We start from the raw sequence: 18,455 nt of genomic DNA on the forward strand, positions 1-18,455 counted from the left end.
ACATGTGCAAATATTATTTGATTGTGATGATGGAACTTTTTTAATAAAAGGAACTGTGACAGTGTGGCAGAGAGCAGTTCGGGTCAAGCGCCAGGGTCTCTGAGACTTCAGGACGCTCTGCCCAGCACAGAAAGGGCGCCTGTTCTTCGCAGACGCTGGGAACCCAGGGACGGAAGTAGCCTCGCGGGGTGGGAATGGCAGCGATCACCCTCAGACACCGACCGGCTGGGCTGCGCCCCCTGTGCCATCTCCGGTAACCTTCACGATGACCCGGGAGGTGTGGCCCCTGGCTGCACACCAGGAGCTGTGACTCAGGGTCAGGAACCGCCCCTGTTCGCACAGGAACAAACGGAGAGCTGGGGTGCAGGACAGGTGGGTCGCTCCACGGCGCCCTCGAAGTCACTAGCTGAACAGCCACCTGGAGGCTGACTCCTTTGGAAGAGATACAATGTGCCTGGCTGGACCCAGCCCTCTGCCCTCTGCCCCTCTCTCCGTGTTGCCAGGAGACATGTCAGATCCCATCCTTCACGACATTGACATATGGGAGTGTCCTGGACAATGCGGCTGCCTGGAGACCAGTGATGGGCTGGACACCACTGCTCTTGGTCAGACGAGGATCTGGGGGTAGCTCGGTCACGTTTGTCCTTTTAGTTGTCCTAGTGTCAGACTTGCCACCAAATCCTGGCCCTCCCCTCAAGACACGATGCCAGCCTGGCACGCGGGCCTCAGTCTCATCAGGAGCAGCGCCAACCTCCACTGCCGGGGCTCCGCCTGGTCTCGGTGTCCCCCTTCCCGCCGTTCTTCCCTGGAGTCCAGCCATCCGGAGGTTCCAGATCTGTCCCCTGACCTGTAGGACATATCCCTAGGGCCCGTTTTTCTTTTTTCAAGTACGTTTTGAAGGTTAATCTTGAGGTCGTGTTGTCATTCTTAGACAAAGCAGCAGAACTGCTCTACATGCCTCCCAGCGGGATGGCTGGTGCGGCACGACCTCCTGGGGTGTATTTCGCGAGGTTGTGTGGATGTGGAAGAAAGGGTCAGAGGGATTCGATCTGGCCCTTGAAGGGTGTTTGCGGAGCTGGTGGTTTGTGAGGTCCCTGGCGGTGGGTGGGCAGGGATGGAGGTGTTGACTGCGGGGAGGAGCTGGGAGGCCGCAGAGCATGGCGGGCAGTGAGGAAGCAGCCCGCTGTGTGGAGGGCCCAGGAGGGAGGGAGAGTGAAGTTGGACGGGTGGGACGGGTTAGAGGGGCCCTGGGAAGGCAAGTGAGCTCAGGATGAGCAAGGGGTGGGTTGCGAGAGACACCTGGAGACCCGCAGCGTCCACAGCTGGGTTTACTCTTCACTCACTTTTTTTTAACTTACCTTTATTGTTGAATGTAGTACAGATGTCCCCCTTTTTCCCCCCTTGACTCCTTTCTCCCTAATCCCGCCCCCTCCTGCCTCCCCACACTGTTGTCTGTGTCTGTCGGTCATGCACATACGCACAGAAGTTCTTTGGTTTCTCTCTTCCCGCCCCACCTCCCCCTTCCCTTCGGGGTTCCTCAGTCTAACAGCCGATTTGTACTTCCCAATCCCTTCATCTTTTGCACCCAACCCCCCTCCCATCTGGCAACCCACAAAAAGTTCTCTGTGTCCCTGAGTCTGTTTCTGTTCTGTTGCTCATTTCATTTGTAGATTCCATTGTTGATGTGTATTTATTGCCATTTTATTTGTTCATTTTTTTAATCTTCTTCTTCAAGAAGGCCCGTCAGCATCTCACATAGTACTGTTTGGTGCTGATGAGCTCCTCTGGACACGTGTGCAGGTCCTGTGGGGGAGGGTCAGTCACTGCAGGTGCCGGACCCGCTGTCATGGCCACGCGGTGCCATGAGCCACCTCCACAGAGTCCTCAGGCCACTAGAGTAGCACAGGTGCCGCACGGGTGCCTGACTGCATCTGCGTGGAAGTGACAGGTCTCTCCCACTCCCACGTCACGGCAAACCCACTGCAGCGCCACGCCTTCCCCGCAGGTTTCTCTGCAGGGCAGAGAAGGACGAGCACCCCGTGCCAGGAAGGAGAAGAGAACGCACAACCTTGGTGAGCGTCCTCAAGGTCGCCGGCAGGGACTGGAGCGCGTGTTCTGGGAGCAGCAGCCTGAGCTCGGTGTCTGACGTGACCGTGCTGGCTGTTCCGTCTTCTCCTCTCTGTGGCCGTCTCTGCTGCAGGCGTGGCCACCGCGACCTCTTTCTTAGGGTCAGGAAGGGGTAGTAGTCGGGAGCACACATTCTAGCCGTGAAGCCCTGAGTCCGCGTCCCAGCTCTGCCCTGTGATGTTGGCAGGTAACCCACCTGGTGAGTCTGTGTCCTTCTGTGTCAGAATGGGACCAGTGGAAAGTATACGCAGCGATGAACACACAGTGATTTGCACAGTGTCCGGCCCCTACCACGCTGCTAATGAGTGTTCGCTCTACTTCTCATAACCTCGGGGATCCACCTTGGGGATCCTTAATTCTGCTCACAGTCTGCCTTTCCTCCCACCACTCCTGCCCTTTGCCCACTTCACTGCCTCGTCAGTACCTACTTGTCTCTGCTCACCAGTTCATCAGCCTCCTCCTAGCCCCCTCTCCTCCCCACACCTCTTGGATCCACATCCCAATTACTTCCCTGCGCATATCAGTCCTGTCTTGGCTTGCCGGCACACTCAGCTTGCCGAGGCTCAGCCTGTCTGCCTCCCGTGTGCAAGGCTGAAGTCCCACCAGACTGGATTTCTTCTAGAGTCTCTGGGGGTGTCGGCACTGCACAGACACCCCCTGATCCATCCCGAGTCTCCTCCTGCCTCTTCTTCCCAGTGACTGTCCAAGACCTCGCCTCTTCCTGGCGACAGCCAGACTACTTCCTACGGAGATATGTCCACGAAGAGATAGTGTTTGTAGGTGTTTTCTTTTACCTCATTGATAAACAGAGGAACATAATCACAAATGAAGAATAAGATCTCCCAGCACGGAATTTCAGATTGAATGAGTGAACGCATCCCCTCGCAAGCCTGTTACACACACCTAGGTTCTGCTTCAATGGGTCTGGGGTACGGCCCAGCTCTGCCCCTCTACCCAGCTCCCAGGAGAGGTCTGGACCTGGTCCCAGCTCCACCCTGATGAGCAGAGATGTCACATGCATTGAGTACTTACTATGAGCTGAAGCTGGTCTTTTCCTTGGAACAAGTGTGAGTTCTATGACCAGCCTCCACCTAGTAGCTGATTCCACATAAAATCTCAGCTCCAAAGGGGCCCGCGTCTGAACAGGGTGCTCGGGGGACCCCTGGGCCTACACACAAGGTTTGAGAAGCACCACATTAGAAGATATAAATGAAAAGGTCCTAAGAACATCTGTAAAGCTGTATGTAGCGTTTCAGTGCCCCACCGATGAGAATATCAATGTCAGTAAGCTAATTAACCAGCGGGTTGGAATTAATTCACCAGCAAAGGTGCTCTGAGGCAAATAGATTTGTACCAGGCTCAGAGGATGAAAAGTACACTTATAAATGTATTTAAGGCTTGTGTTTTTATCGTCATTCCGATGATCGCATCTACAGCCGTTTCATAGAAAAGCCTAGTTGTAAAAGAATAGTCATTTTCACATCTCTCTTACTGAATTATTTCTATTTTTACTTTGTTTTTATTTAGGTAAATAGCAGCAAATGTGCAGGTATAATTTTGTTGTCGTCCTCCCCCGCTTTTCCTTCCCAAAAGTAACGCACCATTCATCCTGTGGAGACCTCACGTTCTGCCTCACTGTGTATCTCAGAGGTCACGCCGCATCAGTGTGTGAGCGCCTCCTCATCTTTCCGTAGCTGTCTGGCTGCAGCGGGTCAAGGTGCCGCATCAGTGGTCTCCTTTGGAATGACATCTAGAGGTGTTTCCACAACCATAACCAGCGCTTACCCATGGGGGGCAGGGGGTTGCACCCAGATAACTGCTAAATCGGTTAAATGTCTGTACCTCTTCTGAAAACTGACTTCTTTATGTAACCAACCACAAGTTCCAGTGGGGTTATTTTAGGCTAATGTGTCTTCCCCAAACCGTACTTAATTTTCAGGATAAAGAAATAGGGCATTTATGATCTGAGAGACTTGATTAGGACTCAACCCAAGGCAGCTCCCTCTTGGAGGAGTAATTTTGGGAGAAATCCTTGACTTCTATTCAGACACATGGGGTCGAGTCTCGGCTCCTGAAGCTGCCCTGTGTCCCTCGGTGAGCCCACCAGGCATCCATGGGCTGGCTGGTCCTGCACTGGTCACCAGAAAAAGGCCATTCCAGCTGGGCCTTCCCCTCTCCCCCTCTGTGTGAGCTCAGAGGGCATCTTACTGCCTGCGGAGGGGCTGTCCCAGCGGCTGAACGGAGACGAAGGTGCACTTTTCACTGAATAGACGCCCCCTCTTACTGGAAGCTTGGGGAGAGGTTCCTCCTATTGTCATGATTGGCCATTGTTATTTGCAGGCTTCCTACAAACTGCCTACAGCTCTGTTCTTCTCGCCGCCTCCCAGAGAGCCCAGCACCCGGGCGGCTCTGAAACCACCGTAACCTGCCAAGGGCGTGAGCGTGCGTGGCTTGGCGTTCACAGGTTCACGTCGCCAGCGTGCGCCGTCCGCGTTGGCAAGGCAGCCTCGACGTCCCCGTGTTAACAGGCCACCCCGACCGGCTCCTTTCTTCATAGATTGGAACAGCCCCACAGCCGGGGTGAGGACTTTGCTCTATTCGCCTGCCTTCCGGTCTGTGTGAACAGACGCCTCCTCCTGCGGGCGGCGCTGTCCCCGCCCGCGGGCCCCCCGCCTCTGTGTGCACCTGCGTGCTGGAGGGAGCTTGGTGTGTTTGCACGAAGTTACACCCACAGCTTCTGCGTTTTGTGCTCTTCCTCTCTGTCGTCAACCCGAGACTCATCGTGCGTGCTGAATTTCGACCAAAATATAAGTGGGATTGTGTTGGCATTTTTTAAAAAGCCTGCTTCACAGCAGGTTGAGTAGAGAATCAGCTGGTGTAAACAGACAACCTTGGGTCACATCAGAAAATGTCTTATTCTAGCTGAGGACTCATTCTTGCTCTGTGGGGCTGACTGTCTTCATTTAGAGGGAGCCAGGGCAGACAGGAGAAATGTTTTCTTCTCTTCAGATTTCCCGATTTGTTTGTACCTCTGCTGTGACCCCCGGGGTAATTCTCTTGTAGCAACTTGCAACAAAAAGCAAAGAGGTGGGAAAACAGGAGTTATAGTCTCATTCTTCACTCTCAACGCGGCCGTGTGCCCTGCTCCTTCTGTGGTCTCGTTTGCTGTTCTCCGCACCAAGGACAGTGACCCACCGAGTTCCCAAGGATGGGCCGGAGAAAGTATGCGCCTTAGTGGAAGAGAGAGACCAAGGAAAAGCTAAGACCCCCACCCCAGTGAGGCCTGTGCGCTCAGATGGGGTGTCCCTGTGCGCTCAGATGGGGCGAGGCCTGTGCACTCAGATGGGGCGAGGCCTGTGCACTCAGATGGGGTGAGGCCTGTGCACTCAGATGGGGTGAGGCCTGTGCACTCAGATGGGGTGTCCCTGTGCACTCAGGTGGGGTGTCGCTGTGTGCTCAGGTGGGGTGTGCACTGTTCTGCAGCTGGGGTGTCCCTGTGTGCGCTCAGGTAGGGTGTCCCCGTGTGCTCAGATGGGCTGTCCCTGTGTGCTCAGATAGGGTGTGCACTGTTCTGCAGCTGGGTGTGCTGACCCTCAGGGTCAGGCTCTCCGCTCAGGCTGAGCCCGGCCCTGGTGTCCAGTCGCGAGCACGGCTCAGAAGTGAGCTCACGGCCCTGCTCCGTCCTGTGGAGAGCGGGCTCCTTGCTCTGGTGTCTGCAGACAGAGCGTGCTGTACTCCTGGATGACTTTGGAAGGGACATGGTTGAAGGACCCGGTTGCCCATCAAGCTGCTCACTTGCTATTCATTGTTTTGGAACACCCCATGCCCACAGTGCGTCACGGAGGTGGGTACGAATCCTCCAGACTTGCGGTCCCAGAGCGTGCCCTCTCTGAGACATGGCTAACAAGAAATCAATCACCTACATGCTGGAGGAAGTGTCTGTCCGTATATTTGCATGAACAATTGCGTTTAAGGGTTTCAGGTAGGAATTCATAAGAAAATGCCATGTGACTGGTGGGCTGTTTGTTCTGGTCTGGGTACAACCCCCTTTCGGCACTTTAGTTCACCTGAAACGCTATGTAAATGAGAGGTCCATTTGGTTTTGCCTTTCTCTTTGGAGAAGCTCTGGTATTATCTGAGATGTCGCCTGGTGTGAAATGGAAAGAGGGTCATCTGTTGGCCCACGGGGCGCCCCCTCTGGTGAGGAACCGAAACCTTGAGGAACCTGGTTCTTGAAATACTGGCCCCTCAGCTCTTTGCATTTTCACGCAGCTGGGGAGGGTGTAGAACACACGGCTTTCCACTGGACGCGGTCCCAACCGAGCAGGCCTCAAAGAGCGGCCCTGGGGCACCCCAAGCAGCGGCGTCCCCGGCGGCGTCTCCACCACGAGGCTCGGGCTCGGCCCTGCCCCTCGGTTGCCACAATTTCTTGTCTGTAAGTTGAACAGTGGAGTCGATAGCCAGAGAAAACAACTTCATTTTAGCCTGGTTTTCTTAGATCTCTATTGTATCTTCAGGAGGACGGCACGGTTATGGTTTCAAAAGATATGTTCTGCCAACAGCCTGTGACCCTCTCTCGTCTCCCCCTTCCTCGTTCTCTCTCCGGCGCACCGAGCGTTTGCTACGGCGATTCTCTGTTTGCTCCGGGGACTCGAGATTGAATTTCTTTCTTCTTGGTTTTAGGTGTTTCATGTTTTAAAGGCACTTTTTTAGTTACAGAGTCTGTCTGTGGACCCCATGCTGTGTAAAGAAAATCCGATTTCAGCAGGGTTTACACCGGCAAAGAGTCACATACATGTCCCAAGAGCAGAGCCGTGCTCCTCTGGAGACTCAGCTGTGGATGTCTTACCTGGGGAAGACATGTTGGTATCTTTTTAGGAAATTCAACTTAGAGTCATTCGATCTGTCAGGCATCTATTAGGCACTTACTGTTTGCCAGAGGCTCCTCAGCATCTGAGAGTTTTTAAGTATCACCTGCCTTCAAAGAGTTGATGGTGGGACAGATATGTGGTGCTCAGTGCCCTTGTCTGAAAGAGATGGGCTCCTGTCTCCCTGCCCCCCGTGAGCCCAGTGAGGAGATGTCGTTTATTTAGAGGTGACCCTGGGAAGTACACGTAAAGGAGGCAGGAGGGAAAGACGCCGGAACAAGGTGCAGCAGCGGCCCACCCAGTGGGCACCTGCCCTCAGTCCCCCAGAGGGCCTGGGGCTGTGCAGAGGCCACTTCAGTGCTGCCCACCGGAGTGTTTGCTCATCAGCCCCGTGCGTGACTGGTGGGGAACATCTCTCAGGGACAGTCCCGGACTGGTATTCCGTCCTGTTATCCACCTCATTCTGTAGGCCAGCCGCACCCTGCCAGATGACCCAGCGCGGGACTGGCTGCACCTGCAGAAAGCCCGGGTGTGAGTGAGCCCTGGGTGCAGACTCTGGCCAGGGCACGGGCACCCCTGCCAGCACGTCCTGTGGGGGAGAGGCTGCACCGCACACCTTGTGCCACGTACCGCAGACCACGGTCACGGTGGATCAGAGACCGAAACCTAAGGCCTAGGACTGTACAACTCAGAGGGAAACAGGGGAAGCTTCAAGGCACTGGATTGGTAGTGACTTCTTTGGTACGGTGCCAAAAGTACAGCAACAAAAGGAAAAACTGACGAACTGGATTTGTCAGAATTAAAACTGTTGTGGGCCCTGGCCGGTTTGGCTCAGCAGTTGGAGCGTCGGCCTGCGGACCAGAGTCCCGGGTTCGGTTCCCGCTAGGGGCACGTACCAAAAAAAAAAAAAAAGAATTTTGCCCTGGCTGATTTGGCTCAGCAGTTAGAGCATCAGCCTGCGGTCCAGTTCAGTACCCGCTAAGGGCATGTACCTCGGTTGCGGTTTGTCCTCGGCCCTGGTTGGTCGTGCGGGTGGCAGCCACTCAATGTGTCCCTTTCACGTCGATGTTTCTCTCTCTCTCTCTCTCTCTCTCTCTCTCTCTCTCTCTCTCTCCCCCTCTCTCTCTCTCTCCTTCCCGCTCTATCTGAACAAAAAATGGAAAAATGTCCTCAGGTGAGGATAAAAAAAAAACTGTTGTGCATCAAAGGATACCACCCATGAGTGAAAAGGCTCCCACAAAGGAAAAAGATCACCCACAGAGTGAAAAGACCACCCATGGTGTGAAAAGACCACCCATGGAGTGAAGAGGCTCCCACAGAGTAAAAAGATCACCCACAGAGTGAAAAAACCATCCACAGAGTGAAAAGACCACCCACATAGTGAAAAGGCTCCCACAGAGTGAAAATGCTCCCACAGAGTGAAAAGACCACCCACAGAGTAAGAAGACCACCCACAGAGTGGAAAAGATAACCCACAGAGCAGAAAGACCATCCACAGAGTGAAAAGTCCACCCACAGAGTGAAAATGCTCCCACAGAGTGAAAAGACCACCCACAGAGTAAGAAGACCACCCACAGAGTGGAAAAAACAACCCACAGAGTAAAGAGGCTCCCACAGAGTGAAAAGACCTTCCACAGAGTGAAAAGACCACCCACAGAGTAAGAAGACCACCCACAGAGTGGAAAAGACCACCCACAGAGTAAAGAGGCTCCCACAGAGTGAAAAGACCTTCCACAGAGTGAAAAGACCACCCACAGAATAAGAAGACCACCCACAGAGTGGAAAAGACAACCCACAGAGCGGAAAAACCATCCACAGAGTGAAAAGACCACCCACAGAGTGAAAAGACCTCCCACAGAGTGAAAAGACCTCCCACAGAGTGAAAAGACCACCCACAGAGTGAAAAGGGTCCCGCCTTTTGGGGTAAATGTTTGCAAATCACACATCTGACAAAGCATAAATATCTAGAATATATAAAGAACTTCTACAACTCAACAACCAAAAAAAAAACCTGATTTAAAAACTGAGCAAAGTACCTGAATAGACATTTCTCCAAAGATGATACACAAATGGCCAATAAGCACATGGAACGATTCTCAGCTTCACTAATCCTCAGGGAAATGCAAATCAAATGAGGTACCATTTCACACTGGGATGGCTATTTTAAAAACACACAAAATGACGAGTGTTGGTGAGGATATGGAGAAATTAAAACTCTTTTTCTTTACTCCTGTGAATGTATAATGGTATAATCACTGAAAAATGGTATAGTGACTCCTCAAAAAATTGAACATAAAATTACCATTTGACTCAGCAATTCCACTTCTGGGTGTAGACCCAAAAGAAGTGAGAGCAGCCCGGCCGGTGTGGCTCAGCGGTTGGGTGTCCACCCATGCAGCGGGAGGTCGCTGGTTTGATTCCTGGTCAGGACACATGCCCAGGTTGTGGGCCTGATCCCCTGTGGGGGGCGTGCAGAAGGCAGCCAGTCGATGTTCTCTCATCGATGTTTCTGTCTCTCCCTCTCCCTTCCTCTCTCACTAAAAATCAATAAAGGAAAAAAAAAAAGTGAGAGCAGAGACCTGAACACCTGTCCGTCCACCCACGGTCATGGCGGCATTGTTCACGAGCCACGTGTCCGTCAGCGGGCGAGGGCACAGGGCGGGCAGTGTATCCCTGCAGAGAATGTTGTGCAGCTTCAAGGAGTGCAATCTCAACATGTAATGACAGGGATGGAACTAAGTAAAATAAACCAGTCACAGGAGGACTGCACGTATGAGGTACGTGGAGTAAGATTCTTGGAGACAGAAGGTAGATGGTGGGTGCCAGGGGCCGGGGGAGTTGTTGTTTAACAGCGACAGTCTCAGTCTGGGAAGATGACAAGTTCTGTGGATGGATGGTGGTGATGGTTACACAACAATGTGAGTTAACGCCACAGAACTACACACTTAAAAGGGCAAATTTGATGTTCTGTGTATTTAACCACAGTTAAAAAAAGAGGCATAGCACCCATACAAAGAGGGAAGTCATCGTAACCGAGGGCCAGGGAGGCTTTGTGGAGGAGGTGACTGTCCCTGGCCTGGCTGGACGGGTGGGGTGCAGGGCAGCAGCGCAGGTGGAGAGAGGAATGGAAACAGTGGTCCAGCCCAGGATGGTCAGAGTGCCACGTGGTCAGCTGCCACAGAAGTGTGGACAGAACACTGGAGGGGGCACTGCTTGGCCATGGCCACCTGGGCAGGCTCTGCCTGCACAGTCTCGAAGAGACTGCCCCACACTCTAGGGGGTGACTGCTGAGCTCTGTGACGTGTGCCCACGGAGGACTCCTGTAGACCCAGAGAGGAAAGACACGTCCCAGGACCTCCACTCTGTGCTCACCAGGCAGGTGTTCACAAGCCCCTGCCTGAGCCTCAGTCACTGCCCGGGGCCCTGGGGCCTGGCCCAACAGAATGACGTGAGGCCTGGGCTCAGCCTTGTGTTCTCGGGAGACGGACGTGACAACAATCAAGCACAGCACGTGCTAAGCCAGATGGGAAAAGAGCCCGGGGGAAGGTCGTGGGCCTTGTCACGGAGCCCTCTGGCCCCAGAGACAGAGGTCACTGGGTCCGTGCAGCCTGTGTCCTCAAAATGATGGCTTTCCGGCCATTAAAGAAGACCAGGTGTGGTTGGGATCCCCCGCCCAGTCCGCTGAGGCGGCGCTGTTCTTCCTACACAGCCTCCTCTAAGTATTGTCTTCTGACCTTTGCGAAGGACTTGTGCCGCGGCGCCTCGGCGTGGGGTGAGGAGGACCACGGTTGCTGAGGCCCCGCCAGGCTCCCCGCAGTTTCCCGCTGTCGTTGCCAAGGGCCTCAGATGGGCACCACTTGCCCAGTGGGTTGGGCTCCACGCCCAGATGTTCATGTCTGGAAAAATTATTCAAGGGCATTGTTTATTGGTGCTAACAGTGGCATGACTGCCCGTTCCATCCTCGGGAATTTTAGAACGCCATCCGGAAAATGGACCTGACCTGGTGACGAGTCCCTCTTACCCTGACCCACCCAGCCTGCCGCCAGGCCCCGTCTCGCCCCCGGCTCTCACTGTTTAAGAGCAGAGCCTGCGTTTGCACATTTAAACCAAGCAGGTTGTCTGCTGCTGCCCCCTGAATCCAGCATTGGGATCACTTCATCGCCCGATCACGTGGTCCTGGACCCACACTTGTTTTATGGTTAACAGTTTGTGCTCATCCTAAAATAAATAAATCAGCCCACGGTGGAGTTGCCTTTTATCACATTCATTTTTCTCTGCCCAGTAAAAAGCCAATGAAAATACATTCTTTGTTGCGTGCCATTCATTTCCAAATGTGCGAGTTTTCAAATGCGTTACAAACGAGAAGAAAAGAAGCGGCCGGACTGTTTGTCAAGCTGTCATATTATTTTATCTGTCACCTCCTGTCAATGGGAAAGTCCAGGAGCGGCCGAGATCAAGATGAAGCTGTGAGAGGGGCAGGCGCGCACTCCCTGCGCCTCCTCGCGGGCAGACAGGGGGCCTGGGCAGAGCGGGTGCGGCTCTCGGAGCGGAGCTTGGTGAGGCTCCGTCCCAGGGGGCCCGGCCCTGCGCACATGCCCGTGGGGTTAGGGATGGGCTCCGGCTGATGACACGCGGCAGAGAGCAGGACTGCTTCCTTAGACACCCCCACATGGGACAGGTCACCTACCCAGAAATGGGGGTGCCACTCCGTCTGCTCAGGGCTGGGGGTAGAAACTAAACAGCGAGCTTGGGGAGAGCAAAAGACAGGAGGAGCTTTCTGTTTAGGGAGCAAGGTCTTTCCAGTCGGGAGAGGGACTGTGCTCTTTATGTTCATTTTCACGATAAAGCGTGTCTTAAAACGGCCCAGGTTCTGCCTGGAGAAATCACCTTTTGGAGCCCCGAGGATGATCTGCGGCCTTCACCCCTTTCGCTGGCGCAGGTTTTAACGAGCAAGCAATAACTGCTGTGGGTTCTTGGAGATGTGTTTACTTGGGTGTATCTCAGTGTCTTAAACACTGTGTGCCCTGGGGGCTAGCATTACAGGGTCCGAGCGCTTACACACAGCAGCCCGTGGTGGCAAGAGGCCAGCAGCCCCGGGAGACGCAGGTAAAGCAAGGCCCCCAGTCCCTCTCCCCAGCTGTTCAACGGTGCAGAGGAAGACCACAGCCTTGGGGGGCTGCCAAGGAATGATAAGAAGCAGCACAGGTTTTCTCTCAGTGAAGTGTCTCAGAGCTCTGCCCGCCCGTCCCCCAACAGAGCAGCAGTACCTGGCTACGCCTGGGAGAAGGTCAGGAATCACAACAGACTGGCCGATCAAACGGCACTTTTTACCGTCAGAAAGCAGGTTGAGAAAGGCCACGGCCAGCCTGTTTGCAGAAACTGAGCTGCGGAACCGAACAAAAGGGCGAGCTGAGTTCTGCTCCGTTCCCCCTGTTCTGCGGTCCAGGGCGGGCGTCCGTGGGGAAGGTCAGGACGTGTACTCGTGCACAGCTCTGTGTCCTCAGCAGCTGGCCCCCGAGGTAAGCGCGGAGTCCTCTTCGAAGACGGAGCAGCAGTGGCCCCGACTCTGGGGGTCCTCCCACTGGGGAGAGGGGCTGCTTTTTCCTTCACCTGCGGCAGCTCTCTCCACCCTCCCTGGTCTGCGCCGTCATCGCGGGGCCTACGGACGGACGCTGAGCCTGCCTTGGGAGTCCGTGCTGGCTGGGGCTGTGTCCCAGGGCTGTCCTCCTCCCTCCTGCTCAGAGTGGTCCTGCTGGGCCCTGGAGCTGCAGCCACCACTCCTACCCCGCGGCCCAGCCAGCGGCCTGCGCCTGCTCACGAGATCCCCGCGGCACATCGGGACCGTGGGCTCCCCTCTCCTCCACCCTGACATCCACACCCTCCCCCCAACTCCACTGTTGCTCCTAAGTCTTCACCCTTGTGAGTAGCTCCGTCGTCCACCCAACCACTGAAGCTAGGAACCCGGGGGAGAGTCTGCCACAGACCCAGCCCCAGACTCCCGGTTCCTCCCACCCCTCCCCTGTCTTCACCTTCCCCAAGTTCTGTGGCCGGCTCCTGTCTGGCCCCTCGGTCTCGAGCCTCCCTCGGGTTGACCCGCTGAGGCAGTTCGAGGCCTGATCACAGCCGCCTCCGAGTTCCTTACTGAGCAGGTGCGAGCGCTCAGGGCCCGCCCACCCCACAGTCTCCTCTGTGGCCATGCCCACTCCTGGGTCCCCCCACCAGCAGGAACTGCGTGCAGATTTCCAAACGAGCCACACCAGTGTCCACCTTCCTGCGTTTCTGTTTTTAAAATGCTTTTCGTCCTTGTCTGTCGTGAATGCCCACCTGTCTGGAGGAGCTGGCTCAGCCTCTCCTAGTTCCCTGTGGAAGAATGTGCCTCCCGCGACACACACCGGTCCTGCCTGCGCCCTCGAGCCCCACCGCAGAGCTGTGTCCCAGAGCCACGAGGCCCCCTCCTTCCTCACTTCCCACAGGTCTTGGCCCATCACCTCCCGCCCCTCCTGTGTCCCTACCTCTCCGGTCACCACTGTTGCACGTGCTGTCCACCTAGGGCGGTGCCTGACCGCAGCGAAGGGGTGTTCTCCCTCCGTTTATCCACTCGCTTCCAAGTGGACTTCGAGCCTTTATTTTCAATTAAGTGCAACCTGGACAAATTCTCCTGCCCGGCCGCATCACCCGTTACGCGGTGGGTGTGGGGGACCTGAGGAGGATTCGGCCACGTTCCTCCGCCGGGGTCATTCTCACGGCTGCAGCGAGGGCTTGAGGGTGCCTTTGCCCCCCACCTGGGAAGCTGCCTGTGCCGGGTGCTGCTGAGCTCCGCAGGCCTCTCTGCTGATTGGATGTCTTCACCCCACCCACCCCAAACCAGCCTGGGAAACGTTTGGTGGAAAAGCCGTCGGTTCTCAGTTTAGGAGACGCTTGCGGGAAGCGTGTTCTGGTTCATCTCGTTTCTGGGTAACTGAGCACAGGCCACGTTTTGATGAGGAAGAAACACCATGATGGGAAAGAAAGATGACGGACTGTGAATGAAGACATTCCTCTATTTAAACCCTTCTCACCATTTGAAGTCATGTGACGCTGGGCCTCAGTTTGCTTAGACAATAATAGATATCTCAGCGCCTGGTTAGATTAAATGGGGTGACATTTGTCTAGTGCTGTGTGGTGCTGGGTAAACACAGTCCCCATCCCTCGCCCCATTTTCTTTTCCTCCTCCTTGGACATAATTCTCAACACATTGACATTTGGAATTTTAGAACTGTTTTTAATGTAGAACATTGAGGGAGAGAGTAATATTTCTGCTGGAGGTAGTAGGAACTCATTACTGCAGAGAAAAAATAAGCAATCATGGAGATTTGTTGAGTACTCATCATATCGTAAATTCTACGGGAGCAGCAGAAATAAAGAGCTGGTTTTCTTCGTTTAAGAGTTCCCCCGGATTCTTCCGCACCTCTTTCTTCCACGAAGGGAATGTGGGAGCAGACTGCGGAGAGTCGGGGAGGCAGGTTGAGAACGCACACCCGTGATCTCGGCTCACTCAGAAAAGCAAAACCTCCAGAACAGTAAAGGAGGCAGAGGGAGGGAGACACCATCGGCGAGCCAGAGAGGAAACCTGTGTAGAGAAAGCAGCTCTCGGATGGAGGGAGGTGGCTGGGGAGAAGGTCTCAGCATGAGGGCACCTGCTGTGACGAGGTCACAGAGGGGCTAGTTTTGACTTAGAGCTAAAACCAGGCATAATTATAGTGTGGGATGGAGCTGCTTCCTGCCCCTCTGCTGTGTGCAGAGTAGTATCCAAAATGAACAGGCAGGTGGGGACACCCTCCAGTGAGTACGAATGGCCCGGGGAAAGGGTTCTGCACCCGGGGGTTCAGGTCCCTCCAGACTGAAGTTGCCAGTTGACAAACCAGAGGTGCACGGAGGCGGGCGGTGCGCATTTCATTCCAAGCCTCTCTGCACTTTCCTTTTAGCCCGTGTGCTCATGCGACTCGGACTGCATTTGAAACCGTCTCTGCGAAGGCGGGAGCCCCGCAGCTCTCTGATGAGCGCCGTCCCTGCTGCTGGAAGGTGCTGCCAGGCTCGCGGTCCCATAGACAGTGCCCAGGCTGGGCTCTGGCGGAGCTAGTTCCTCTACACCAAGGTCACCTCGGCAGCAACCCCTTTGGGAACTGTGACATTTCCATCAGCTCTTCACCTGCTTCTTCTACTCGGGTCACATGCGGCTCTCGTGTGGCCGGGAGGAGCCCAGGAGTGGGTGGCGAGGCCCAGGTCTGAGAACAGACTGACGTGGACCAGCCCCGAGTTCAGCCAGCCGCTCATCTCGCCCATGGACCCACGGGGCATAATACGGGTGTTGCTAAAAGTGGGGTGCAAAGACAGTTCCTGTTCCATAGGGGTCACAGTAGAGGACCCATCTTTCCATCGCCGTGGCTGAATCCCTGCCAGACCAGCGGCACCCCGCGTCCTGGCCCGGGTGTCCCTGAGGGGCTGTAACTTGGCCTTGGTGCTGCTTGGTCTCGTGCACAGTTCCTCGGGTCAGCTGGCCAGCCGGGGACCGTCCTCCGGGGCAGGAGCAAGTGCTGAGCACGGCTCCTCTTCTGTGCTGCGGCTGAGCAGTGATCAATGCCACATTAGTGCCGAGCTCAGCGACCTCGTCACACCCGCCACTGCTCCCCCTCCCGCCGCGGAGCTATTTCAGATAGCGGCTTCTCGAGCCATTTCTCCTCACCAGCGACTTTCACAGGTGACAGGCAGGCTGCTGATGTGATTGGCATTCAGCCCTCGTCCTTCATCCCATCGTGACCGTGTCTGTACGGTGACATGTCCTCCAGTCTGATAACCAGCCCCCAGTCCCTTCATGGAGACCAACTCGGCCTCACATCCACGTGATCAGTGTGTAGACTTTTACAGAGTTAATTTGCTGGCTCTGCTGCATCCATGGCCCTGACCCCACGGCCACCCCGCCGTCCAGCACCCCTCATTTGTCCGAGCCCTCATCAGCCGCTCAGCGCGGCTGTGGGTCTCCTCAGTGCAAAGTGCTACATGAAACGTTTTCGCGTTTGCAGTGGTTTAAATTTATTTTTATTTCCAGGCTCCCGTCTCTACCCTTAAATTGAAACTCATATTCTAGAAACGTTTGATCAGTCTTCATTTTCCCTAAATAAACAGTAGTGGAGTAGACTGTGGGTAGTTTCATTTTGATATTACGTGTATTTTAGAGAAAAGTGGCAAAAATGTGTCCTCCTTTTCTCCCTTGTCACCAGAAGTATGAGCTGAATTGCTTAGCGTTTGGAACTCACAGGGCAGAGATGACTTGGGATACTCACCTTCAGGAAAGAAGGGCTCGGATGTGTGCCAAGCAGCCGGACACCCAGTCACCGAGTGGGTTTGCATCAGGGCCCGGGTGAGAGCTCTGGCCGCCTCCTCGCGACACGCGTGACTCGCAGAGCCCCGGCGCCGGACGTGTTTGTACCATTGAACAGATTTTAAAATGGGGCGGACTAGGTAACTCTATAAGCAACATCTGAAATCAGTTAACAAAAGAATGAAGTCAGCAGGCATTGTGGAGAGTGCTCAGCAGTGTAACCCCTAGATCTGCGGGGTACACTCAGTCCCCGGACTCCTAGTTGGGAGACACATGTAAGTTTCGGGCTGTGGATCCCCCACAGGCTCTGAGACCACGGACGGCCCCTCACAAAGGAGGCTGGCAGTGGGTCGTGAAATGCCGGTGTCCCAGAGCAGCCCCACGGGCTCTCCGTGGTCGTCCCCAGCCCCCTCGCCTTCTGGACTCAGGAGCGTCTCACGACCTGTGCTTTGTCTGCCGCAGGGGACGTCGGTGCACCCGGAACCATGGCCCCCGTCATCGTGATTCCCCCGGGCAACAGAAGCGTGGTGGCGGGGTCCAGCGAGGTCACCTTGGAGTGCATAGCAAATGCCAGGTAAGCGGCTGGTCTGCACCGGCCCTCGTCTGTCATGACGGCGACGAGACTCCTCGCCAGCGGGGTGAGCCCCTGGCCACGGCGTCCTGTCGGTACAGCGGGGCCGAGCGCAGCTCGTGTGGGAGCTGGAGCACTGCACCCCCAGCCTCCGCGGCAGCATTTACCTCCCCAGGAGACTCAGTGCCCTCCTGCGTGGGCACAGAGGGGCCTCTGAGAGCCTGGCTGAGGCGGGAGAGGCTGTCCTGTCTCTAGTCCCAGGTGTTCTCTCTCCAGAACGGAGTTTTTGTGACCGTGGCGCCTGTGGCCGTGCCCCCTCCCCACACCCAGTAGCACTTACTTTATACCTTCTGTTCCGAGCGAGTGGGACATCAGCGCTTACGGCCAGTGGTCCTCACTCGGCAGCCCTGAGCAGGTGCCCATCGACGTGAGACCCGAGGGAGCAGAGGGGGTGGGGACCAGTCCCGAATGTCCGTTGTTCACCACCGTGGTCCCTGGCAGGACTCGCTGTGCTGAGTGCCGGGAGTCGTTATCGCTGCCCTCTGCCCGCTTCCCAGCCCTCATCCCTGACACCCTCGCTCCCCCAGGCCCCTCGAGGAGCTGAGTGTGAGCTGGAAGAGGAACGGGGTGACCCTGGCCAGCGGGCTCCGCAGCTTCGGGCGGCGCCTCACCATCAGCAGCCCAACCACCTCGGACACCGGGGAGTACGTCTGCGAGGCGGCGCTGGCGGGGAGCGCCTCCGAACCAGCCCGCGCGAAGGCCTTCGTCTCCATCACAGGTACGCTCAGCGGGCGAGCCCGGACCCTCGGGCAGCAGCCCCAGGCACCTCCCCGGAAAAGCAGCCACAGCTGCCTCTCGCCCCTTCACTTGAACCCGGCACTAGGCGGGGACGTTGACTTTATCTCCCAAGTTCACCCCAGTGATCTTTCCCAGTAACAGCGTGAAATCCAGAGTGGATGTTCTGAATGCGTCCGGGATCAAGTTGGGGCGCCGGGTGGGGAGGCCTGTCATGCAGGGCACCTCCTCGTGCTGCCCAGCGCTGCCGGGCTCCTCTGTGGCGCTCACTGGCTGTGTGGCCAGTGTCCGAGATTATTCCACTCCTGTTATTTGTTGGCCCATAAGAAAGTTAGAAGGTGTTCGTTTGATGTTACTTTTCATTAAATTAAAAACGACAACAGAGCCCTGGCCAGTTTGGCTCAGCGATTAGAGTATTAGCCCATAGACCAAAAAGTCTCAGGTTCAATTCCGGTCAAGGGCATGTACCTTGGTTGCGGTTCAATCCCTGGCCCTGGTCGGATCGTGCGGGAGACAACCAATCAATGTGTCTCTCTCACGTCAATGTTTCTCTCTCTTCCTCCCCTCCCGCCCCCCCCCCCCCCCCCCCCCCCCCGCCTTCCTGCCTCCCTCCCTTACACTCTATCTGAAAATCAATGGAAAAATATCCTCGGGTGAGGATTAAAAATAACAACAATAATGAAAAAAATGAGGCCAGAGGCACTTCCTGGAACATGAGCCACGTACCACTCCTGGA

At 55.5% G+C, this 18,455-nt stretch overlaps 1 protein-coding gene across 1 annotated transcript in view; it reads left to right on the forward strand.

The window, feature by feature from the left end:
* The window catches only part of SDK1 (sidekick cell adhesion molecule 1), a 370,727-nt gene that overhangs the window by 205,653 nt on the left and 146,619 nt on the right, over nucleotides 1–18,455 (forward strand). The window contains exons 6-7 of the mRNA XM_036242102.1: nucleotides 16,816–16,927; nucleotides 17,512–17,702. Of these exons, the coding sequence (XP_036097995.1) occupies nucleotides 16,816–16,927; nucleotides 17,512–17,702 (303 nt within the window). The remainder of the gene's footprint in view (nucleotides 1–16,815; nucleotides 16,928–17,511; nucleotides 17,703–18,455) is intronic.

The sequence above is a fragment of the Molossus molossus genome, unplaced genomic scaffold (assembly GCF_014108415.1).
Source record: "Molossus molossus isolate mMolMol1 unplaced genomic scaffold, mMolMol1.p scaffold_m16_p_4, whole genome shotgun sequence".
In the NCBI taxonomy this organism is placed as follows: domain Eukaryota; kingdom Metazoa; phylum Chordata; class Mammalia; order Chiroptera; family Molossidae; genus Molossus; species Molossus molossus.